Genomic DNA, 18,903 nt, shown 5'->3' with positions numbered 1-18,903 from the left:
AAATTAAAAGATACCTAAATGCACTAATAATACTATTCTATTCACAAGTTATGCAGCAATAATAAGTATTATGCATTAATGTGTAATAATACATAATATGTAATTCGTATGTGTCCATTAACCATATCTTTACTTTATATTTAATATATTCTGGTAAAATTATGGTAATGAACCTTAAAGACATAATATAAAATAATACTTTGAAATAATTATTTCATTCCTAGTAGAACATAATTTTTCAATATATTAAATATAAAATAATGAAATCAAACAACAAAAATCATTAATTTTTAATTCAGATAAGTGTATATAATAAAAACTATACTGTATGTACATTTCGTAGTAATAGGACATAATTTTCAGTAATTCATCATTTTCTTTACAGCTTCTAAGCAACGCCACTTTGAAGGAATATAAAATGGCTCAAAAATGTGTGGAAAAGGGGTATCATATCCAGTCACTCTTTGAACAGGAGCTTCAAGATGAAGGAAACATTCATTCTGATAACAGAAAAAAAAGGCAGCCAATATTTTATATTTTATTAACAAATTTATCACTAACCATTAAAGTACATGAAATTTCACAATCCTCACTTCTCTATGCAGCCAAAAAAGCAAACTTAGTGTGCTACGAAATTCACTACAAATCAAGAACATTTCTTCCCTAAGGGATAAGTTTTATTCGTAATAAAAATTTTAAAATTTTATAATTTTGAAAAAAAAAATTGTAAAATTTTATTTGTAATAAATGCCAAAGAGGCATTTATTATAAATAAAATGACAGGCAATTTCAGAAATTACTATTCCTTGAGTAGTGTTAATCAGGCACCATCAGTGAAGTACTTATTGATGAAGTGATAAATCTCTGAAATGATTTTCTGGGTAATCCTATTTTCAAATATACATTTATCCAGGACACATAACATCATCAACAGAGCCACTGATATAAGTACCATTCTCAAATTCATTTCCTACCAACTCCTTCCACCAAATTAGCTGTTCTTAACGTAGCAATGGTTGTGGTGGTGGGAAGAGGGGCAAGGGGATCTGACATGTTCCTCATTAAAATATACATTGCACATTAATTGCCTATTTGAGATTAGCAATTGTTGCTTTATCTATCTTCCAAATTTTATCTGTCATTTGGGTAGTTCTGGAAGTGAAATGTTCTTCATGCAGAGTTCATGAATATACTGACAGATAAGATGCATGCCACCACTATTGCAACTTTTTTTGTGTGAAACACAATTGCTGATTTTACTGGTACAGTAATTTATATACTGTTTGTGTGTTTGATGTCTGAATTATTATATAAAATATTTTCATACAAAACTATTTTTGTATGAAACAATTTTCGATTTTACTGGTACAGTAATTTATATACTGTTTGATATCTGAATTATTATATAAAATAAATTGGTTGGTTTATAGGTAAAAACGTTACTGTGGCTATATTGTGCCTTTGAAATGGTTTTACATAATACAGGTAGCACTCAGTTTACAATGGTTTCTTTTGCGACGATTCACAATAATGACAGTTTTGAAACCAGAAGGCCAAAAATATCAAAACACTATAAAAAATTTTCAAAAATGGGAAACTATAAATACCAGATATGATGTGAAGAAACAGCACAGTCAATCAGTGATGAGAATTATCCCTATCTACCATCTAAGCCAATCAGGAATTCGGTGGCCAGAGAAAAAAATTGTAAATTAGACATACACATAGATACTATACATATGTACTCATGTATACAGTAATTACTGTGCATACCTAATTTAAAATTTAATCTTACTACACCTTACAATTAATATAAAATGTAGACTCTTCATTTTCATTTTGAATACTATAGTACATATTCTGAATTAAATTATACTATATTGCATTAGTGGGATTGCATTAAATGTTCACACTTTTCTTTGGTCTTTTGCTGATTTTATGAACTATTGATATAAAATCCTTTTGACGTAACAATAATTTTTTTTCCCATTCCCTTACTAAAATCCATGTTTTTGTTTCAGATTTTAAAATAGTCCTTCAAAATGAAATCTGTTTCAGTGGCAGAGCATATTTTGAAAGAGAATTATGAAGGTGCATGATAGCATTAAATTCACTTTTGTAGTAAGGCTGCACTTGAAAAGAAAAAAAATGGACAAGTTGTAATCCTTCATGAGCATCCTTCAAAACGAAACTCCTTGCTAAACCACAGTAGGTTCCTTATCTCCATCAATACAAATTTCAGGTTCCATTATATCTGCAATGAGTCCTCTTTATTTGTGCGTATCCTGAAACATGCAATGCCCACATCCTCAAATTATTTTCATTATTAGCATTAGTAGAAGCATAGGACGCAAGAAAGCAAGCTTATTTAGCATCAGCCCAACAAAAAAACCAAACCTTTCTCGTTTCACCCATCCATTCACTCCAAAAGTTTGTCTAGTTCAGCCTTGAATTTATTTAAGCTGTCAACATTAACAACAACAGATGGAAGTTTGTTCCGGCAATCAACCATTCAATGGCTAAAGGCAACTTTCCGCACATCTATAGTACAACTGACTCTCCTCAATTTGAATTTATGCCCCCACAGGTGTGGAATCTGAGCAAGAGGAAGAATCTCATCAGCACTGAGCTTGCTCAAACCATTCAAGGCCTTATAAACCTCAATCAGATCACCTTGCAGGTGCCTAGTCTCCAAAAGCTGCAATTTGAAGAATTTAAGCCTTTCTTGGTAACAGCAAGCCTTTATTCCACTTACTAATCTCACTGCCCTTCTCTATACTCGTTCTAGCAGCTCTACATCTTTCCTAAAAGAGGCCTTCAGATCTATATTCAGTACTCAAGGCGTGGCCTGGCCATTGCCTTATACAAGGGGATAATCACCTCCTTATCCCTGCTAGCAAAATTCCTATATATTACTGACAAGACCCCCATGAGCTACTCTTGCAGCCTGTCGGCATGCTCAGAAAACTTCATATCTGACTGCACAATTACCCCCAAGGTCTTTTTCATTCTCCATTACCCTGAGTGTAGTACCACACTGTTGGTATGCTACTCTGGGGTTACTGCTACCCATATGCAGCACTTTGCATTTGTCAATGTTAAATTTCAGGTGCCATCCTCTCAGCCCATCTGCTAAACTTTTCCAGATCCTGCTGCAGTAGTATATCATCCTTACTGTCATTAACAACCGTACTAACCTTCGTACCATCTGAAAACTTGGACATTAACCCTGATATACCTTCATAAATATCATTAATAAATACAGAAAACAATAATGGGCCCAATGCAGACCCCTGGGGGATATTAGTCCATGAAGAGCAGTGTTCCTTGATTACCACTCTCTGTCTTCTCCCACTCAACAATCCCCTTTATCCATAGCAGCAACTTGCCCTTAATGCCATACTGCTCCAACTTGTACAGTAGTCTTCCATGTGGAACAGTATCAAAAGCTTTCCTGAAATCCAAGTATATGATATCAAAATAGTTTTTTGCATCCAGTTCCTTTGTGACCACATTGTTGTATCCAATCAAATTGGTCAGACAAGACTTCCCCTTAACAAACCCATGCTGTATCTGAACTATAACTGCAGTCTTGTCTAGATGATCCTACAGGGTTTCTTTAACTATTGACTCCATTATTTTTCCCGGGAACAGAAGTTAAACTAACAGGTCTGTAATTACTTGTGTCAATCTTTGATTCACCGTTGTGAATTGGGGACATTTCCATATCTTCATTCCATGGGGATCTCCCCTGATTCCAAGGAAGGTTTCATAATTATGGTTAAGGGTTTGCTGTCTCCTTTAATATAAGTGGATAGATTACATCCACCCTAGGTGCCTTTTTTATGTTTAACTTTAAAAATTTCTCCTCTACTTTGCTCTCTGTTATTACAAAATCATCTAACTCCCTGGTAGAGTTTGATAAGCTTCTGACCTCCACTTCCCTACAGAATGTACATTATTTTTGGACTGTTCTTCACGAGGAAGATGCATGCAAAGCTTCATTCAAGGAAATAAAAAAAGTATGTTTGAAGAAGTTGTATATTGGATTTTTGTCAACCTCCTCTTGTGTTTAACACATAAATACATTGCCAGCAGCACATTTATTTTGCACTGTGTTTTGCTTTGATTGTTGGTTGGTTGGTTGGTTTTATTGGCGCATTAGCTACTAAGGCTATAACGCGCCAAGACCATGTCATTTATAAAAAAAAAAAAATGCAAATTTTATATACGAGCAAAAATATTTATTAATTTTAAAAAGCTAAAAACAGCAGACACATTGTCATTGTCGGATAAAATCTGACTGAGTGTATACGGCTCAGTCAGATGATTAAAAGCGATAAAACGGATATTGCTAAAATCTGGACAATCAATTAAAATGTGTCTCATGGATAAAACTGTGCCACAGGACTCACACATAGAAGGGTCATCAGCCCTCAGCAAAAATGAATGTGTCAAATGACTATGTCCTATGCGGGTCCGGGCAAGAACAATTTCCTCCTTACGATTCCTGCGAAGACTAGACTGCCACGGTTCAATTACAGGCTTTATACGATATAGTTTATTCCCAGTCTGTCTATTCCACAAATCCTGCCATTGGGAGTGTATCTTCTGCTGTATTGTTTGCCTGTAGTCTGTATAGGGGACTGACAGGCAGTGATTATTATTGGGAATTGCTGATTTGGCTGTGGCGTCAGCCAAATCATTTCCCCTAATCCCAATGTGGCTGGGAATCCAGCAGAAGCGGGTATCATATTCACGTTCTCGGAGGAAGTGAATCTTCTGCTGAATGCTAGACAGAACCGGATGAGGATTATACCTCACAGATATTAAAGCCTGTAACACACTGAGAGAGTCAATATATATAATGAACCGTTGGTACTGGCATTCACTGATGCGATCCAAGGCTAACTCTATAGCGTGCAGCTCTGCAGTAAATATGTTGCATTCAGAGGGAATCTGCTCCGATGTAGTGGTGTCTGTAAAGACAGCAGCAGATCCCACGTATGATTCCTACTTCGAACCGTCTGTGTAGACTGGTGCGAAGCCGGAATATTGAGTTCGGTGTGCTGAATGAAGCTGCAGGTAGACAGATGATGGAGTGTCCGACTTTCCCCAATTTCTAAGAGATAAGTCACATTGTTGTTGTTGTTTGGTTTTTAGGAGCATTAGCAACTAAGGCCATATTGCTCCGGGATATGCGGTGGTCAGTCCCTGACCTTTCCGCATCCTCCGTATTTGGGATAAGTCACATGAAGGGACATGAGCATGCCAGGGTGGAAAGGGTTGCTTTGGTGTTTGGGCAACCTTGTCTACCTTGATATTAAGTTCTTTGAGTAGCTCTTTGAGATGAATACAAAAGGACGATTGGCAGTCTTACGGGTATTGTATAAATTTTCCCATCGTGGCTCAAAAACGAATGGCCACGTAGGATGGTCTGGCAGGGATTTCAGTTTTAAAGCGTACTTTAAAGACAACTGCTTACGTCGAAGCGATAACGGTGGTTCGTTTGCTTCGACGTATAAGCTCTGGACAGGAGATGTGCGATATGCTCCAGTAGCAATACGTAGGGCCTGATGATGGACGGGGTCCAGCCATCGCAGGACACTGTCTCTGGCTGAGGAATATACCTGGGACCCATAGTCTAGTTTGGATCGCACAAGTGCACGGTAAAGCCGAAGAAGGATACATCGGTCTGCTCCCCAAGATGTAGAGGAGAGCGAGCGGAGAATATTAAGCTCACGTGTGCACTTTGTGCGGAGTTGACGAATATGATCCAAAAAGGTCAGTTTTTTATCGAATATGAGTCCCAAGAATTTTGTGTTCGCTGCTACTGGAATAGCATTTTGTCAGAGCCTTAATTCAGGTTCAGGATGAAGATTACGCTTGCGACAAAAATGTACGCAAACGGTCTTCTCAGGCGAGAACCTGAAGCCATTAGCAAGTGCCCAGGAATTCAGACTATCAATGGCTTTCTGCAGTTGTCTTTCAATAACCCTCATGTTGCACGACTGACAAAAAAATGCTAAAGTCATCAACATAGAGGGCACTGTTTACAGTTGGAGGAAGTTTTTCTGTAATGGAATTTATTTTGATGGCAAAAAGTGTGACACTTAATACTGACCCTTGTGGTACTCCCTCCTCTTGGCTAAAGGAGCGAGAGAGTGAGGACCCCACACGAACTTGGAACGATCGATTGGCTAAAAAGTTTTGAATAAAAAAGGGGAGATGCCCTCTAAGGCCTAGGCTATGTAAATCTTTTAAAATGCCAAATCTCCAAGTTGTGTCATACGCTTTTTCCATGTCAAAGAACACCGACACCAAGTGTTCGCGTTTTAGGAAACATCCCGGATGGATGCTTCCAATCTAATAAGATGGTCCAAAGTGGACCGGTTCCTTCGGAAGCCGCACTGGATGTTGGAGAGAAGGTCATTTGATTCAAGATACCATATTAAACGAGAATTAACCATTCTCTTCAGGATTTTGCAGACAGCTAGTCAGAGCAATAGGACGATAATTGGTGGTGACTTTTGGATCCTTTCGTGGCTTAGGAAAGGCAAGAACGATTGCCTTTCGCCAGGAGTCCAGAAACTGCCCTTCATTAAAGATTCTGTTATACAGAAGAAGCAGACAATCCATAGATTTTGGTGAAAGATGTTTAACCATTTCATAATGGTTGCCATCTGGTCCAACGGCACTTGCTTTGGAAAGAGCGAGGGCTCTTTTCAGTTCCTGAATAGTGGAATCCCCGTTGCAGGGATAAATGCTCTGAGATTTAAAGTTAAGTGCCTATTTTTCGATTTTATATTTCAGGACCAGGAACTCTGGGGAATATGAAGATGTTGCAGAGATGTTGGAGAATGTTTCCCCAAGAGAATTGGCTATTGCAGTTGGATCTGCAATAGCGCATCCATTATAATCTAGGATTGAAGAAGGGTGGGATGTATATTTTTCCTTCATTTTCCGGATTTTATCCCAGGCTACCTTAGAGTTGGTAGACTGGTTAATAGATGATGTAAAACGGATCCACGATTCCTTTTGACTCTGATGGCGGATATATCATGCTTTGGCTCGTGCACGTTTAAAGGCTATAAGGTTGGTCGTGGTAGGATATCGGCGGAATATCCCCCACGCTTTGTTTTGAGCCTTTTTTGCTGCTGTGCATTGTGAATTCCACCAAGGTTTGGGACAAGGTGGAAACCGGGCAGATGTTTTTGGAACAGCATTCGCAGCTGCTTGGACAATATTTTCTGTGATGTACTTAACTGCATCACTGATAGGCTCTTGACTGACTGTGCTAAGATCAAAATTTGCCTGATGTTGGAAGGCAGTCCAGTCAGCCTGATCAATCTTCCACTGTGGTAACCTGAAGGGAAGACATGGGTTCCCGCTGTGTAACAAGGTTATCACAGGGAGGTGATCACTTCCGAATGGATTCTCCTCCACTTCCCAAGTGAGTGAAGGGAGTAGAGAAGGGGAGCAGATAGAGAGATCAATGGCAGAAAAAGTACGGGTAGGCACGTGGAAGAAGGTACGCTCTATGACTCATACGCTCTATGACTCGTCCCCTTCCGTTGATGTTAGCACTACCCCACAGGGTGTTATGTCCATTAAAATCCCAGAGAAGTAAGAAAGGGGAAGGCAACTGCGTTAGAAGATCATCAAGGTCTTCCTGGGAGATGTCAGTCCCAGGTGGCAAATAGATAGAGCAGACGGATAATAAAAATCCCACCGTGAGGCGAATTGCAACAGCTTCTATGCTAGTTGTAATTAGCAAGGGCTGCACTGGGGTCTGGTTATCCACAAGGATAGCCACTCCCCCATGGGCAGAGCCATCAGTAATTCTGCCCTTTCGAAAAATTGCGATGTTGTGCATGGTGGGATCGTCATTTGCCTTTAGATATGTCTCCTGCAAGCAAAAGCAAACTGGCTCGTGCTTTCTCAGGAGGGCCTTGATGTCATCAATATTTCGCCGGAATCCACGACAATTCCATTGTAGGAATTTAGCCATTATTTTGGCTTGGTGGGTCCATCAGGCGGCTTCCGAGGTGCTGAGGGCTTACTTTTATCAGTCTTGGATTTATCTTTTTTGGGGAAGAATGGACGCTGTCCTGTGTCCATTTCTTCCTCTGCAAAGAGTTCCAAGACTGAATCTTCGGGTATCTCCTTCTGCTCGACATCCATTTTTTCTTGGGTACTAGGGGAGACTTCCCCTTTCTTATTCTTTTCTTTCATAATTATCTTTGTTACTTGTGGAGCATTAGGAGGTACCGATATAGGAGTGGCAGCTGATTGGTCCTTCTGTGCAGGTTTTTGAGAACTTAAGAGATAACGCGCGATGGGAGTGAAAGACTCCTTTGGAGGAATGGTCATGTCCGTCTGAGTTCCGACGGAACACCTCCCTGCTACCTTCTGGGCGTAGGTAGGTTTGTTGATATCCAGGGGTTTGACCGATTTCCTTGCCTCCTGGTATGATATATTTAGCTCTGCCTTCAGCCGTTGAATCTCTTTTTCTTCTTTCCACCTCTGGCATGCTCGTGAGTAGGCGGGGTGTTCTCCCTCACAGTTAATACAGGTGGGTTTTGCGGCTGAACATGCTGTTGTTTCGTGGTCCTTTGCACCGCATCGGGCGCATGCAAGGACTCCACGGCAGGCCATTTGAGAATGTCCATACTTCTGGCATTTAAAACACCGTAAAGGCTCGGGTTCGGAACGTATGGACGCACTGAACAGTTGATGTATCCAGCTTTAATCTCGTCAGGAGGTTTAGGAGAGTTAAAAGTCAGGATAATACTCCTGGTTTTAACAATTTTTCCATCCCTTCGCGCAGTAATTCTCTTGACGGCAGTAACGCCCTGTGGTTTTAATTCAGAGCAGATTTCCTCCTCGGTTACGTCGAGAAGGTCCCACTCCGAAATGAGTGTTCTGTGTGGTGTCACTGTTATAGGGATTCCTCCGATTGATGTTACTCGGAGTAGATGTTCAGACTGCCTGTCATTTTTTGTTTCAATCAAGAGGTCCCCAGAACGGAGCCTCTTAACTGACTTGGGTGAACCTGCTAACCCATCCAACCCTTTATGTATAAAAAAGGGTGACATTTTACCAATCGGTGTTTCATTCGTGGAGTGCATAATTAAGAACCTTGGGACAGGCCCTGATGGTAGTTCGGTTAGCTGCCTCTTTGTAGCAATAATGCTATCTGTCTCTCCGTCTCTGTTTTCAGATAGGGACCGGGTTGGGGCCCCTGAAGAAATATATTTATCAGGATTCATGAAGTTTTGAAGTGGTTCAGTGCCCGGGCTCCCCACCCACCACGGAGCCCAAAGGGACGCCCACCACCCGGCATGCAATAAATGCGCTCGGGAGTGGGACGCCAGGGCTACCCAGACACTATACCCGCAACGCCGCCAGCCTGAATCCTGTCCCTCGGACCATGAGTGTAGGGGCATGGCATTGACAAGGTTGACCCTCGCAGGCGAGCCTACTAGCCGATTGATCCTAGCCGGGCCTTCCAGGACCACCCGTCTTGTCGAAGCAGGGACCAAAGTGGTGTATTGAAGCTGGGCCCCTCAACCACCAGGATCCCCCTTTCCGAATATCCACGGGTCACAGCGCACGGCAAACACGCCGGATTCCATTGATGTAAGCCTGGAACCTGGGCTGTGGGCGTTGGATCCCAGTGATGCTAGTCTGGAAGTCCAGCAGCGTCACTGGGAGGTCCCCTCACCACATACAGGTGTCCACGTCGAGGGGTTTTGCTTTGAAGACAGCACAATTTTGTTTAATAGCATTCTTAGACACGTTTTCTTTTGTGAAAAACAGATTTTCATAAAACTGTGAAAATCTATTCTTTTATATATTGAAACATATATTTTTAATTAATTTTGTCCCCATCCTCTAATGTGCTTTACACATATGCTTTTAGACATGTTTTTTAATGCCTGCATTTTTGCATTATCTAATTTTGCATTATTTCTGTTAGTAGCAAAAACTTAAAAGAAGAAGAAAGAATTTCAGCTGTTGTATAACAGCAATAAACATAAACACATCTGAAGCACTACAAAATGCTATGACCAAATGTGGAGGCACTGTGCTTTGAGTCATTAATCTTAAATTCACATTTCAGAATTCTTGATAATTACAGTAGAATCTCGATTTTCTGGGATGATGGTAAAAAACAAATCCTGGATAATCAATTTCCTGGTTAATCCAAAAATACAAAAGTCCCCGACATACGTAAGAGATACGTTCCAGGACTTCTTACTTCGTCGAGTTTTACGTAACTCGGGAATGACTAATAACGTATTGCTACTGTATTATTATTGACTAATCTGAATTCCGCGCAATCCTTATTAATGTTTGGCCATTTTGATAAATCATTATAATGATTCTTTAGAGAAATAATAGATGCACCGTTTTCAAACTTTTGAATAATTTCAAGTTTTTGTTTAACTGAAAATGCAACTCTTTTGCATTTACCCATCATTTTCGCAACTTCTTAAAAAAAAAAAAAAAAAAAAACTATAAAAAAATTCCGACATCCCTGACATAAATAACAAAACAAAATTTGTCCTTTTGCGCTGCAACAGAACACAACAATCGACGAGACGCACTAAAACAAACTAAACATTTGTCTCTTTTTTTTTTTTGAGCAACGGATGTGAAGACAGCGGGGATTGCAAGATAATAGGTACACTAATCTCCCAATGATGACTTATAATGCTGCTTGTTGCTTATTTACGACTTGAAAAATATCTGTTTATACCTATTCTAGTTATTACTTGAATTTTTTGATTTCTGGTCGATTATTTATTTATTTTTTTTAATTTGGAGTCTTGAAGTGTCCCGGTTAATCGAGAGTCTGCTGTATATGCAAGAAGAGGCTTAATAAAGCCAAAAAAAAAAAAAAAAAACAATTTTCTTTTATTTTTTTATAGTAAAACTTTTTCAATAACAAAACAATTAGTGATACAGATCAAAAGTCAAATCAATAATGAAGGAAAACTAAAATTCACATTTACATCACTTCTAAGAGATATTTTTATTTTCAACTGGGGTTGTTTTGGTAGCAATTTTCCACCATGCCTGGTAGAGGGCTAAGAAGAGGAAAAGTGCTGATTAGACATACAAGGAACATACAGACAATAAGAGGAACATATATATCCCTACACAGTGCTACACTGATACACTCCCCTCCATCTACTGACATTAGACACTCAGAGGTAAATAGGAAGCAACTGCATCTACTGTATGGTATCAATCAACTGCAGTGATTCTGTTCTCCACTACAGCACACTCACCGTACCTAGTCATTCTGCTCATAAATTAGTACACTTGCACCAAAATATTAACTGAAAGTACTAATATTTACCTAGCCACTAACAATTAGACATGAGCACATTTTTGGTGCCCTGTGCCACCTTCTTAGTTATGACACAAACCTAAATATTTGCTCTTCAGTGTTCTCCCCAGAAAATTTTGCCAGACAGGTGGCACTATGAAGTAGCTGGGTGGGGAAGTATAATACTTTGCAATATTATAAAATTTTCTGTTATTTATATAAATGTGACTTAAGCGATCCAGAGCAAAAATTAATTGCATAATTTAACATTACACGCTCCTGTTGCACTTACCTTGATCACATAGTATGTTCAAATCAATATTGATCGAGATCAGTGAGCAGTACCATACAGTACCATGAGAATCGCTTAAATTTTAGCCGGGTGGTCAGTTAAATTCACCAGGCGGTGCACCCATTTGATAGGTCCTGGTGAGAACACTGCTCTTGTAGACACCAAACACATGCCACAACACCTGTTATGCACCATACTCCACAGTTCTTAACAAACACTTCTCTGGTACTCCTCCCATCACAGAAACCTAGTCCCCCAACAATGTCCTTGACTAGTGAGCATGTGAATGCTGATTTCCAAGAAATCCCCCAAGACACTACAAACAGCACAACTGACACCTTGCCACCCATCTCCCTCTGGGCCACCTTTAGATTTAATTTTTCACTTTCTGACTTAATTCGCTCAACACAGCTCCAAAATCTGTAATATACCAGTCTTCTAGCGGCCCATCATGGCCACAGAAATTACAATAAAAGGCCCCACCATGTGTGGCCTGGACAGGGTTCCCCCCAAGCTAGCTAGTTGGCAAAAGGGTTCACCATTTCCCTTTCAGACTGTTGTTTTTGCCTCTAGTGCAGACTGACCCTTGGCTTTGCACCCCTTCCCCCATTCACTCAGAGACTAATCATCTGACTGCTACCTCCACTAAACCATAGCTGCCCCACATTGGATAAGAACTAACAGTTAACACTTACCATCTAACTTGCAGACACCCTTCCCTAAGGTGCGAGAATAACTTTCACTCTTCACATAAGACTGTAGACACTCCCAACTAGGAAAGATTGTTTGTATGAAAGGTCAAAGTGTTGTTTGTAATTAAGGTGGTCTCCAGGGTTTCCCCTATATGCCACTGCAGCATCTGTAAGGCAGAAGCAAATGTTGGCAAATGTACAGATAAAAAAAAAAAAAAAGAAGCTATAAATAGAAATGCAATCTGTCCCCCCCCCAGTTAATCTACAAACCTTACAAGGAAGTCATCATCATCTTCAGTCACTGTTGATCTGCTGCAGGATGAAGGCCTCAGCAATTGCAACTCTATGCTTTCTGTTGTCATTGTACACCAGCAGATTTCACAATTTCATCGATCCAGCTCAACTTTGGTCTTTTTCTTGGGTATTTAGAGTCAAGCGGTATACATTCCAAAATTTGTTTGGTCCATCTATTGTTAGTTCTTGTTATGTGACCTGCCGATTCCCATTTTAAGCACTTTGATCTTTCAATGATGTCACAGACCTTGGTTTGTTGGTGAATTCATGCACAAGGTTTTCGGTCTCTTTTGGTTATGTTCAAAATTCCATACTTCTCTGTTCTTTTGGTTATTGTTCCATACTTCTCTATGCGACCCTCAGTCTTTGTAAAGCTTTGCCATTCAATCCACGTTCCAATGTCCACACAAGTTTGTCTTGAAGACTATAGTAAGCTTTCCAAATGCTTGTCATCCCAATTTTAGGTGCCACTCAATTTCCATGATGATGTTTCCATCTGTTGAAATTTCTTGTCCAGTTCTTGTCCAACAGCCATGATTTTCTTTGGTCTGGTAAATTTGCTGAACATAACCTGTATTTTCTTGATATTCATCTTTAAACCAAACTTCTTTCTTTCATGCTGCAGTTCTTCAATGTTTTGCTGTAATTCTTCCAGATCATTGGCAAAGGAGACTGATATCATCTGCAAATCGTAAGTGATTTAGGTAATCTTCATTTATCTTGAGTCCTTTATTATCCCAATTTAGCTTGCAAAAAATTTCTCCTAAACAGGCAGAAAATAGTTTTGGGGAGATTGTGTCTCCTTTTTGGGCATCTTTTTCTGTGTTGATCTGAACTTTATCATTGTTGGCCCATACTGATGCAGTCATCTTTTCATATATTGATTGGAGAATACTGATGTAAGCTCTGTCTGCACCTTGGTTGATTATTGCTTGTTTTGTGACTGAGTCGAATATTTTTTCATAGTTGATGAAGGCTATACATAATGGAAGGTTGTACTCATTGTACAGCACTCTATAACTTGCTGCACTGTTTGGATGTGATCCATACTAAAGCCACTTCTGAAACCTGCTTACTCTTTGGGTTGTGCCACATCAAGCACGGTGCCTATTTTTCTTGAAAGTATCTTTGTGAAACCTTGTAGACAACTAGCAATAGGCTTACTGGTTGGTAGATTTTTAAATCTGCCTTGTCGCCTGTCTTGTGTAGTAGGATGGCTTCTATGTTTTTCCATGCTACTAGTACTTTGTTAAGCAGAAGGCATTTTGAAGAGTTTGGCTAGAGCTTTACACACACTGGCTGGCCTCCAGCTTTGCCATTTTTCAATGATTTTATAGCATCTTCTACTTCTACTGAGTAGAAGATGCTATAAAATCTGAGGCCTCTGTGCACCAGAAGAGTTACTGCTGACATCGCCCTTCTAGCCAAAGTAATCACTGGAATTTATGAAGCATCTGATATCCTGAGTAAAAATCAACTTCAATGCTCCTTGTAGACAAGTCAGGAACCTTACACCGTTTCGCCTTGATTCTGCCAACACGGACTTTATGAAGTTCAGTCCACTGAACAGAATCAGCAGATCAGCAAATGACTCTCTCATTGACTTCTTTGACAACTCCCAATCACTGATGAACTCCATCCACAAGTTTGCCTCTTCTCTTAAACTGCAAAGTGACTAGCTCACATCTAATTATTGTAGCTTTTTATTTGTTATATTATTTTTCTATTCTCTAACGGATTAATTATTACTTGTTTTACCGGTAACTGAACTTAATACAATCCTCTTTTGTACATATGCTTTTATTGTTTGAATCTATATCAATGTTTATCGTCCTGTTGGACGTCATATTATTGTTTATTATGTTTATTGATCTGATCTCAGATACACTGTTAATGGTTACCTGTTGTGTATCTTGCTATTAATAAAATAAAATAAAATAAAATAAAATAAAATACTAAAATTCCTGCTTCTACATCTAGTATTGGTTCTAGTTGTTGTCCTTTATCGTTATAAAGATTTGAATAAAATTCTTCCACTCATTTTTGTATTTGTTGTTGTGCCATCCTCAAGCTTCAAAGCAAACATTTGGTCCTCATGTGTAACTATTTAACTATTTGCTATTTCAGCCCATGATTTTCTTTTAGTGTTCTTCTCATGAGATCAATGTTGAACTTGTGCATTTCTTCTTTTATGTGCCTTCTTATGGTCTTGCACATTTCTACATATTCTGAAACCTGCAATCAGTTTTGATTTTTGCCAAGGCTGGTGATGTTAAAGCACAATTAGACAGTCATTTTTTGACAATTGGAGAAGTATGAGGAATTGGAGCATTTCTTTGTTTTTGTTTCTACAGATGCTGAAAAAGATTGTTTCCTTGAACAATATAGCCATTCTAACACAGACAGTAAATCACTGCTATAATCTTATCCCTTCCATCGCCAACGAAAGGTTTCTTTACTAGAAACCTCTAATTTTCCATCTTTTTGACACCCTTTTTAGCACAATTTCCATCTTTTTAGCACTAGTAGAAAAACGGCCATGGTCAGAGACAGAAGGTGCACAAGATATAACTGTGATATAAGTAGCTATGCAGGTTTTATATTTTTAAATATTTAGACCCACCCAAAAAAAAAAAAAAAAAAATATATATATATATATACAGTCAAACTTGGTCATAACAGGCATGGAAATAATGAGATCATGGCTGTAATGAGCAAACAGCCATAATGATTTTAATTTAAGCATATTCCCATACAATTGCATACAATTCCCATACGAGTGTACTACATGGATACACCGTGCAAAGTTTGGTAACTATGCAAACAAATGCAAACATTCTTAATTGCTCGGGTAGTTGAAAAAACCCAATTCTTGGAACAGACAAAAATGAAAGTGGTGACTTGGCTTTTATGAACACCCTCATTGGATTACGGACCAGTTTATGACCTAATCTTGTCCTTCGGGGATGGGACTATACAATAGTGCACTGGTGTCCTGCTTGTAATTTGTATGGTCGCATTACCCAATTTAAAAACTGAAATAACATTGTTTATACAAAAATTAGTGGATAATCTCGATCTGCAGATCCAATAATGGCAAATGAATGGTTTGACTGTGTTTGGGCAAAAATCAGGAACGATTTCAATGACAAAACTATCTACAATGCCGACAAAACAGGAAATTGTGTTTAATATTATGTATGTTGCAATTTATAGAAGCATATTAATAGAAATAATATGTAGGTATATACTAATATTATTTTTTTTTTCTCTATATCAAGTTATTGAGAATTCAAATAAAAAAAAATAGGAGGTAGATTTAACTCAGCAGTGACATAGTGAGTAATGGTTATAACAAGGAAATTTTGTCAGTCTCTTGATGCTCATTATAACCAAGTTCGACTGTATAGTAATTGCAACTCTGTTTTGCCCTACCTGAATTGTGGCAGCAATTTCTGCACCAAATCCTCCAGTTAATGGTGCTTCATGAGCAATCAGAAGCCGTCCAGTTTTCTTTACAGACTGCATGAAATAATACAAGAGTAGAGAATGATAGAAATTAAAGCATTACATAATTTCTTTTAAGTTCTCAGGAAATTACTACAGTTCAGCTTAAAAAACTAAGGAAGAAAACAATATTTACGAACTTTTGGGGGGGGGAAAGAGAGAGAGAGAGAGAGAGAGAGAGAGACTGTGTAAGTTAGCATTAGCATTAGATGAGGCATATGATGCAAGAAAGCAAGCTTACAGAGCATCAGCCAAAACAAACAAACAAACAAAAAAAAAAAAAAAAAAACCCTTCCCATTTCACCCATCTCGTCACTTCAAATGTTTGTCTAGTTCAGACTTAAATTTATTTAAGCTATCAACTTCCATAACAATGGATGGAAATCTGTTGCAGCAATCAGCTACCTGCTGACTAAAGGCAAACTCTGCACATCTATTCTATAACTGTCTTTCCTCAATTTGTATCTATGCCTCCTCAGGTTCTTAATCTGAGAAAGCGGAAGTATCCCATCAGCATTGAGCCTGCTCAAACCATTCAAGGCCTTGTACATCTCAATCAGACCACCTCACAGGTGCCTAGTCTCCAGATGCTGCAACTTTCAGAATTTAAGCCTCTCCTGGTAAGAGACCCCCCCCCCCTTGGTTCCTCTCACCAAGCTTGTTGCCCTTCTCTGTATTCATTCTAGCAACTCTACATCCTTCCTAAAATGAGGCCTCCAGACCTGTACGCAGTATACTCAAGGTGTGGTCTGACCATTGCCTTATACAAAGGTATAACTACCTCTTTGTCCCTGCTCTGGCATCCCGTCCAACTGTCAGAGAACTTCATATCCAACTGCACAATTACCCCAGGTCTTTTTCATTCTCCACCTCCCTGAGTTACTACCACACAGTTGGTACATTTATCTTGGGTTACTGCTACCCGTATACAGTACTTTGCATTAGCATTAGTAGAGGCATACGATGCAAGAAAGCAAGCTTATTCAGTATCAGCCAAAAAACAAACTTCCCATTTCACCCCTCCATTCATTCCAAATGCCTGTCCAGCTTAGCCTTAAATTTATTTAGGCTATCAACTTCCACAACAAAAGATGGAAGTCTGTTCCACCTGCTGGCTAAAGGCAAACTTCTGCACATCCATTCTACAACTGTCTTTTCTCAATTTGAATCTATGCTCCCTAAGGCTCAATATGAGCAAGAGGAAGAATCCCATCAGCATCCAGCTTGCTCAACCCATTCAAGGCCTTATACACTTCAATCAGATCACTTCGCAGGCGTCTATTCTCCAGGCACTGCAATTTGCAGAACTTAAGCCTTTCTTGGTAAGAGCACCTCTTTGTTTCCCTCACCAATCCTGTTGTCCCTCCTTGCACTCATTCCAACAACTCCACATGCTTCCTAAAATGAGGCCTCCAGACCTGTACACAGTACTCTAGGTGTGGCCTTACCATTGCCCTGTACAACGGGACAATCACCTCCCCGTCCCTGCTAGCAAAATTCCTATATATCACTGACAAGACTCCATGTCCTGCCCTGGCAGCCCATCTGCACCACTCAGCAAACCTCACACTTGACTTTTCTAACTTTTCTAGATCCTGTTGCAGTAGCATACCGTCTTTACTATCATTAACAACCCTGTCAACCCTTTAATCATCTGCAAACTTGGACATTCAGCATGATATACTTTCATCGATATTATTAATATGTACACAAAACAACAATGGGCCAGCACCAACAATGGAGTCCCCCAGCAAACCCTGGGGGACTCCACTAATAACATTAGTCCACGTAGAGCAGTGTCCATTTATTACCACTCTCTGCCATATCCCACTCAACTATCCCTTTATCCATTGCAGCAACTTCCCTTAATGCCATACTTCTCCAATTTGTACAGCAGTCTTCCATGTGCAACAGTATCAAAAGCTTTCCTGAAATCCACGTACAAGATATCAAAATTATTTTTTGCATCCAGTTCCTTCATGACCACATTTTAGTATCCAATGAAACTGGTCAGGCAAGGCTTCCCCTTAACAAACCCATGCTGCATCTGAACTATTACTGCAGTCTTGTCTAGGTGATCCTGCATCACTTCTTTAACCAGTGAATTAACATACCAAATGTGTGGTGACGTTCAGCATAGTGGAAAATGAAAATAATTTGGGGATCAATGTGCAGTTAGATATATGAAATCCTCTGAGCAGTGCAGACAGGCTGCCAGGACAGCACATGGGGGTTTTGTCAATGATATATAGGAACTTTGCTAGCAGGGAAAAGGAGACAATTATCTCTTTCATAAGGCCATGGTTAAGATGCATCTTGAATAGTGTATACAGATCTGGAGACCTAATTTTAAGAAGGATATAGATCTGTCAGAATGGGTGCAGAAAAGGGGAATGAGATTGGTGAGGGAAACAACAAAATGGTGTACTTACCAAGAAAGGTTTCAGTTCTGCATGTTTCAGTGCCTGGAGACTAAGCACTTGTGAGGAGATCTGGCTGAGGTGTTTAAGGCATTGAATGGATTGAGCAAGCTCAATCCATTCAATGCCTTAAACAAGTGTGCCTTCAATCTGTGGGTAGTTGATTGTTGGAACAAAACTTTCATCTGTTGTTGTGGAAATGGGTAGTTTTGAATAAATTCAAGGAAGAACATATAGAGAAAGAAGACATATAGAGCATCAGAGATTCTGATGCTCTATATGTCTGCTTTCTTGCATCATTTGCCACTTCTGATACTAGACATTAGTATTATAATATCTATACATATGTGATGTGAA

At 39.3% G+C, this 18,903-nt stretch overlaps 1 protein-coding gene across 1 annotated transcript in view; it reads right to left on the bottom strand.

Moving 5' to 3' along the window:
* Nucleotides 1-276: 276 nt before the first annotated feature.
* BckdhB (Branched chain keto acid dehydrogenase E1 subunit beta) overlaps nt 277-18,903 on the bottom strand; it is a 117,395-nt gene continuing 98,768 nt past the window's right edge. The window contains exons 9-10 of the mRNA XM_090370082.1: nt 16,055-16,141; nt 277-500 (exon numbers count right to left, since the gene is read on the bottom strand). Coding sequence (XP_090226208.1) covers nt 360-500; nt 16,055-16,141 — 228 coding nt within the window. The 3' untranslated portion in view covers nt 277-359. The remainder of the gene's footprint in view (nt 501-16,054; nt 16,142-18,903) is intronic.

Source organism: Mastigoproctus giganteus, chromosome 3 (assembly GCF_048544385.1).
Source record: "Mastigoproctus giganteus isolate SK-2022 chromosome 3, ASM4854438v1, whole genome shotgun sequence".
Classification (NCBI taxonomy): domain Eukaryota; kingdom Metazoa; phylum Arthropoda; class Arachnida; order Uropygi; family Thelyphonidae; genus Mastigoproctus; species Mastigoproctus giganteus.
This window is presented reverse-complemented; position numbering and strand designations above follow the sequence as displayed.